The sequence below is a fragment of the Rutidosis leptorrhynchoides genome, chromosome 4 (genome assembly GCF_046630445.1).
Source record: "Rutidosis leptorrhynchoides isolate AG116_Rl617_1_P2 chromosome 4, CSIRO_AGI_Rlap_v1, whole genome shotgun sequence".
Classification (NCBI taxonomy): Eukaryota; Viridiplantae; Streptophyta; class Magnoliopsida; order Asterales; family Asteraceae; genus Rutidosis; species Rutidosis leptorrhynchoides.
The window spans coordinates 135582898-135590461 of record NC_092336.1 but is presented as its reverse complement, the minus strand read 5'-3'; the positions used below and the strand labels follow the sequence as shown (position 1 = coordinate 135590461).

The 7564-nt window shown below is 34.7% G+C and overlaps 2 protein-coding genes across 2 annotated transcripts; both read left to right on the top strand.

Moving 5' to 3' along the window:
- Positions 1–1583: 1583 nt before the first annotated feature.
- LOC139841030 (F-box/kelch-repeat protein At3g06240-like) lies at positions 1584–2174 on the top strand. The gene has a single exon (XM_071831266.1). The coding sequence runs from the start codon at positions 1584–1586 to the stop codon at positions 2172–2174; it is 591 nt and encodes a 196-aa protein (XP_071687367.1).
- A 2953-nt stretch (positions 2175–5127) lies between these two features.
- On the top strand, positions 5128–5610 carry LOC139841029 (putative F-box protein At3g16210). The gene has a single exon (XM_071831265.1). It carries the CDS (start codon positions 5128–5130, stop codon positions 5608–5610), a length of 483 nt encoding a protein of 160 aa, XP_071687366.1.
- Positions 5611–7564: the final 1954 nt, after the last annotated feature.

The following is a 7564-nucleotide window of genomic DNA, read 5'->3' as shown; positions in this document are numbered from 1 at the left end:
GACAAATAGATTTCACCTTGGTGAAATACTGAGAAATAGATAGACTTCCTTGTGAGATACCTGCGAGCTCATTTTCCAAGAGCTGGAGGCGTGCTTCATTGTTCCTTGAAAACAATTTTTCAAAAGTTTCCCAAGCTGCCTTTGGTGTTCTCTCGTCACGGATGTGCTCCAATAGATCCTCCTCGATTGTAGTCTTCAATATAAATAAAGCCTTCCCAGCCTTGATGTTCCATTTTCTCAAGGCTTCGGCATTTTCTTTCGGTGGAGGCGTTGTGTCACTGCCAACTATTTCCCATAAATCATGTCCTTGTAGGTAGGATTCTATACAAGTCCGCCAATAACCATAATTGTGGTTATTGAGACTCTTGATTCCACTGCTCGTACTTGCAAGATCTGCCATCATGACGTCCAACGTCAAGTAAGCTTGGTCCCAGACCGATGAGCTTTCACAGTTCCTAACTGTGCTCCGACAGAATCTCCCTTTGGGCATTGGTGTTAACAATTAGATGTAAACGTCCAACGTTTACCGATGATTTCCTCCACTAGAACTGGTCCCGAACGACCTGCTCTGATACCAATTGTTGGAAGCTTCGACGAGCCCAACACACCCACTATAGAGGACCAAGATTATACTACACTCACTACACCAACACTTTGACGTTGGTTAGCCTTTAATTTTATGAATCCTTAGTGCACAATAATACTTAGGCGACAGTGTCGACCATATATCATTTAGGCGGTATAACCGACCATGTATCACTTAGGCGGCAGAGCCGACCATATAAGAAGAACAACACAAGTGCACTAAGAACTTAAACACAAACTAAGGCTTAACCGGAAAACTTAACAAAGAACACTTTTATTAATACAAAATACAATTATAATATTACTTACTTACAAGCTTTTCTTCTCTACTCACACTCTTCTCACTTCTTACTTCTTCTACTTCTCAACTCACTCTTTTCACAACTTCTACTTCTAACTCTTCTTCACTTCTTACTTCTTCTCTACTTCACACTTCACTTACTTACACCTTACACAAATGAACTACTCATCACCCATATTTATACTACCCCATGGAACATTCTAGAAACTAGATATTTTCATGGATAAATATCTAGATATTTTCTACACATACAAATATCTAGATTTTTCCTACCATATTCTAAATTCTAGATATTTTCTTATACATATAAATATCTAGATATTTTGCATATATACATATACTAATACCAAATTTGCATTGTATTTTAACAGATGATGATGGTGTGGTTGAAAAGATACTTGCAAGATTGGATGTAGAAGATGTTCTACGGTGCAAGAGTGTTTGTAAGTCATGGTATAATTTAATATCATCTGATTATTTTGTTAAAGCTCATCTTAAACGGAGCTACAATAACAATCGTGAACATGGATATATAAGAATCAGATTACGTCTTTTACGTTGGACGATTAATAATATCACTAAATTGAGTGATTATTGTATGGTGACGGGTTCCTGTAATGGCCTTGTTTGCATCTCTTCTTTTGGAGATGAATTATTAGTAACTAATCTTTGTACTAGAGAGGTTAGAAAATTGCCAATGCCTCCTTACAAGTGCAGGGGAAGAGTATGTTGGGGTTTTGGTTATGATTCTTCTACTGATGATTACAAGCTTGTTGTCTGCTTTGAGGAATCCAATCATCATATACGCTTTCAAGTGGTATCTTTAAAATCAAATAAATGGAAATCTTTGAAACCAAATAAATGGAAATTCGTTGAACACCGGGATTATTTAACTTACAATACTAATACTAATACTTATGCTTGTGGTTTTATATATAATGGGGTGCTTCATTGGTTCCTGGATGATACAAAGAAGAAGAGAAAAATGATTGTTTCGTTTGATTTATGTCTAGAGAAATTCAAAGAAATACCCTTACCTAATGACACGGAATATGTAAGGAATAATCAAGACAGACTAGGGATGTTTGAAGAACGTCTATGCATATGCATATTCTGTGCTCACCACCAAACATGGGTGATGAAAAACTGTAATGGTTGGCAACTGCTCCCACCTGATTACCAAGGTAATAAGTATGGTGCTGTCACGCCTGCATACAAACTCGATTTGACTCGAGACAACACTTGGGGTTTATGTGATGATGATAAAGGTAACATAGATCTGTCTTGAAAGTGTAATTGGTTAAACGTTACTGCCCCTATATTTGTCAAGTCATTAGTTTCTCCCTTGATGAAAAAGAAGAATAGCAAGAACGAGGAGACATCTACAAGTGGATTCTAGCTCTCATGAACGGTACCGCGTGCGGATTATTATTATTATTATTATTATTATTATTATTATTATTATTATTATTATTAACGCTTTTTTAAGTGCATGATGGTATATTGGACCAGCTTTTTTTAAGTGCATGATGGTATATTGGACCGAGCCTATTCAATACATTTTGATCATCATAATACTATTGTTTTGCACTATCTGGTTCTTAGTGTTCATGGGCACACTAAGATTTTGATATTTCAAAAACAACATAGAAGCATGTATTTCTTATACAAATGAACCAGGACATAATTAAACAACATACATATTCCCATAAGTTATACAAAGCAACATCATAACTCATTGCTAGAATATTTGCTTAAACAAAAAGGTGCATTAAAAATGATATAAATATAATAAGTTAGACACCGTGCCTAGTAAATACTCTATGATTTTTGACCTTCTTCTTCAAAAGTCTCACCATCATCATCATCATCCTCTTGTGCGAATCAGCAGTCCCTTCACCTGCACCTGGTGCTTGTTTCTGCTCTGCTAACTTTCTCAAGTTATCTAAGTTATCCGGGGAAAATATCTTGCAATTCTACAAAAAAGGAACAACCAAAATGACTTGTTAAGAAGGTAATTACACAATGTATCTAAGCAAGAGTAATACAAATAGTACGTTACAGGTGGCAAATACAGATCATTAACATATATTCATTAGATTGTAATGCATAAAACCTCCTATGTTACCCAACCCATCCTTTTTGCCACCTCCAAAATAATTTGTAAAAGACAAATGCAAAGAAACAAAAATTATCTATAATTGAAGTGAGTAACATACTCTTTGTTTGAGGAGCACCACTAACAACCCAAGTGTTGGCACCAATAGAAGCTTAAAGTGTTTTGCAGCCTCTCGTCGTCTATTGTGGTTGTTTTATGTACAGCCTTCTTCTGCCTGTAGGCAAACCTAAACCACGACACATCAAACTGAAAATATGCTGAGCTGACTCATTAATTATTCACGTCATACACGGATATGAAGGTACAAAGAATTAGATTTTCTTAATCCTATTATCTTTTACCTATAAGGTCATTAAACCTTGCAAGTCCTAAACATCTGTTATCGCTTACAACACTTTAGCTCATTAATTATAACTTTCACCACTAATCCTATTACTCGACTATCTCTCCCACTCGACTATACAAATGTCAGCCAAAATACGACCATATTCTCAAATTCCTCGTACTCCTGGTGAGGCTCTCAAAGATCCTTACTGGAAGTGTGCCATGATGGATGAGTTTCAGGCTCTTATTAAAAATGGGACATGGGAACTTGTACCTAGTTCCGCTAATATGCATGTTATACGTTCTATGTGGATATTTAAACATAAGTTATGTTCTGAAGATTCTTTTTGAGCAAAACAAGTTGTGCAATCTAATCTGTTAGTGTTTTTAGTTTTATTCTGGAGATTTGTGCTTGATGATTTATGTACAGATTTTCTGATTAATGCAAGTTTAACTCATGTGATTGGAGATTTTGCATATTCTCACAGTTTGACGTCAGATCGAACGAATGTTCACAAACAATGCAAATGATGGTGTTCTTATGTTTGGTGAACACGGGCCACTATTGGATACCGATGAATTGGAGAAATTTGCGCCAAAGAGTGATGACAAAACGTTATATAAAGATATATGATACACAGATTGCTCATGTTTTACTTTCCATCTTAGATTTGTTTTACTTACTACCTTAGATATGTTTAACTTTCTAGCTTAGATACTTGATGTTCATGGGCACATTAAATTTTGATATTTCAAATGTCAGAAACAACAAAGAAACACGTTTTTCTTATACAAATGCACCAAGACATAATAAAACAACATTCCTACAAATTAGACAAAACAACATCAAAACGCATTACTAGATTATTTTCTTAAACAAAAAAATGCATCAAAATTGATACTATTATATTAATTCACACATCGCGTCTAGTACATACCCTATGATTTTTGACCTTCCTTTGCATCGGCTTCTTCCAAAGTCTCACCTGCCACTAGTTTTGGGACTTCATCATCGTGCTCTTGTGCAGGTTTCAGTTGCAGTTATCCAGTGTTTGAATCTGGAACTGCTCTGTTAACTTTCTCAAGTTATCTAAGTTATCTGGTCATGTACAAAACACCTCCCATGCGTTCACAAATGTTAATCACTCTTACCGTCCAAAATCAAACATAAACATGGAACGAAATATATTTGGAAGTTTTAGACGTGGGTTTGCAACAATGGAGGTTAAAGAAGACTTTACAGTCAAGTCTATGAGAAACTACATAGAAAACAGGACCCTTGACTCTATTCAAACCAACGGAAGTCTCTTCGTATTTGAGTGAATATATTAAGCGTTTGTTATAAGTCCATAGGATGTTACATGGAACACTACGGTTTACAAATGATAATTGACATAAAGTGGTATGAGTTAACCGTACTTTTTTACATTATTATCTAATCCATTTAGCATAGTTTGTAGAAGTTACTAGTCGGTACTACTCGGTCTGGACATTGTAGGGACTAATCGATCGGTCTAATCCATTTAGCAAATTAGTTTGTATGTTGCTTAATTGAGTATTTTTTGGAAATTATTTTTATCAACCATCCTCCATTTTATCTTATAGCCCGATTGGCTCAAGATTAATTTTTAAAATATCAAAGCCCAATAAAAACATTGGTTCATAAACACGTCTTAGAAAACCTAGAAAGCTGCAACTCCGTCTACATATTTATCTTTGAACCTGCTTCTACTATTTTCTTCTAATCGAACGTATTTTTTTTTCTTTTAATCAAAAGCAAAATTTTATTTTCATTCTAATGGATGTGGTTGTGGAGATAGTTGCAAGATTGGATGTAGAAGATGTTATTCGATGCAAGAGTGTTTGTAAGTCATGGTATAATTTAATATCGTCTGATTATTTTGTTAAAACTCATCTTAAACGTAGCTACAATAACAATCGTAAACATGGATATATAAGAATCCGATTACATTGGATGATCAATAATGTCACTAAATTGCGTGGTTGTACTATGGTTGGATCCTGTGATGGTCTTGTTTGCATCTCTCCTGATAAAGGTGAGTTTTTAATAACTAATCCTTCCACTCGAGAGGTTAGAAAACTGCCAATGATTCCTTATAGGGTCAGGGAAAGAATGTGTTGGGGTTTTGGTTATGATCCTTTTACTGATGATTACAAGGTTGTTGTTGGCTTTAATGAGTCTGAGCATCATATGTGCTTTCATGTGTTATCTTTGAAATCAAATAAAAATGGAAATTCATTGGGGATTGCGATTATTTAAGTTATTCTAATTGTGGCGTTTTATATGATGGGGCGCTTCATTGGTTTATGGATGATACAGAGAAGACGACAATTATTATTTCGTTCGATTTATCTCTAGAGAAATTCAAACAAATCCCCTTACCTAAAGACACGGAATATGTGTATGATGAGATAGACGGACTAGGGATGTTTAAAGAACATCTATGCATATTTCGCTCCTATTATTTCCTTGATAGATACTACACAACAATATGGGTGATGAAAAACTATAATTGTTGGCAACTGCTCCCACGTGATTACGAAGGTAATAAGTATGCTGCTGCCACTAGTGCGTACAAACTCAATTGCTTTCCGGACAACACTTGGCGTTTATGTGATGATAATAAAGGAAATGTAGATTTGTCTTGGCAAAGTTGGTATAATTTTACTTACCCTATATTTGTCAACTCACTTGTTTCTCCCTTAAAGAAAAAGAAGAATAACTGGAGCGAGGAGTCGTCCAAAAGTGGGTTCTAGCTCTCATGAACGGTAAGACGTGCGGATTATTATTATTATTTATTATTATTATTATTAACGCTTCTTTTTTAAGTGCATGATAGTATGGACCAGCTTTCTTGTTACAAATGATATGTAACTATTCTTTTGATGATAATTGATTGCTTGTTTATATTGATACTAGTAAATTGGGTTCTAAATGGACTTGCTTTATATTTTCTGGGTCCCAATTTGCTACTAGTTGTTAGTAACATACTATTATATTACGGAGTATATAGTAGAGTATATTGTTAAATTGTTAATAACAACCATCTTGAATTCTTTGTTTTCTTTATTTTCCTTCATTACAACTATATTAACTGTTGATGATTGTTCAAGTATCAAAATGAGACAACATTCATGTATGGATCTGTATGTCATTGGAATTTCTAGTATATTGGGGTTGATGGTTTTTGTGGAGGTTGTAGGTAATAGATACAATGAGTTGTGTGTGATTGTGTTTATATTGTTTTATATATAGCCACTTTTGTTTTATCTTATGTTATTATGTGCACTACTCTATAATAACCTTTCTTAAAACACCGGCAGTTTTTATATTAGACGTCGCAGGTTTGACCTGTTGCTTATATGAATCCGTTGATTCAGTTATGTATCATCTTCAACATATCAAACAGGTTGAAATTGAAACAAAAGAGAACTGAACTTCCAACCCACCCAGCCTTTTCAATACATTTTGTTCATCATAACAAGACTGTTTTTCACTATCTGGTTCTTAACTTAGATTCTTAGTGTTCATGGACACACTAAGATTTTGATATCTCAGACACACCAAAGAAGCATGCATGTATTTCTTTTAAAAATGCACCATGACATGATAAAATAACTACAAGTTATACGGAGTAGCATCAAAACGCATTACTAGAATATTTGCTTAAACAAAAGGTGCAATAAAAAATGATACAGATATAATAAGTAAATACATTTTTAATCTTAGTAAATACATTCTATGATTTCTGACCTTCCTCTGCAGCAGCTTCTTCAAAAGTCTCACCTGCAACGAGTTCTCAGACTTCATCATCATCATCATCATCCTCTTGTGCAGTTGCAGAAGAAGCCCCTTCACCTGCACAGGGTGCCTGTTTGTGGAACTGCTCGGCTAACTTTCTTAAGTTATCTAAGTTATCGGGTCCAAAACAGCACCCATCCGGTTACAAATGTTAATCACTCTTACCCTCCAAAATCAAACATAAGATTGAATGAAATATATTTTGAAGTTTTAGGCATACCCAGTTGGTTCAAAATGCCGGGGAGAATATCTTGCAATTCCACAAAAACAAACAATCAAGATGAGTCATATATATGTGTGTAAACAAGTTCACCCAAAAAAGAAAGTTGTTAAGGAGTCAGACTACATAATGCATCAAAGCAAGAGTGATACAAATACATTACATATGGCAAATACAGCTCATTTTGTTGTT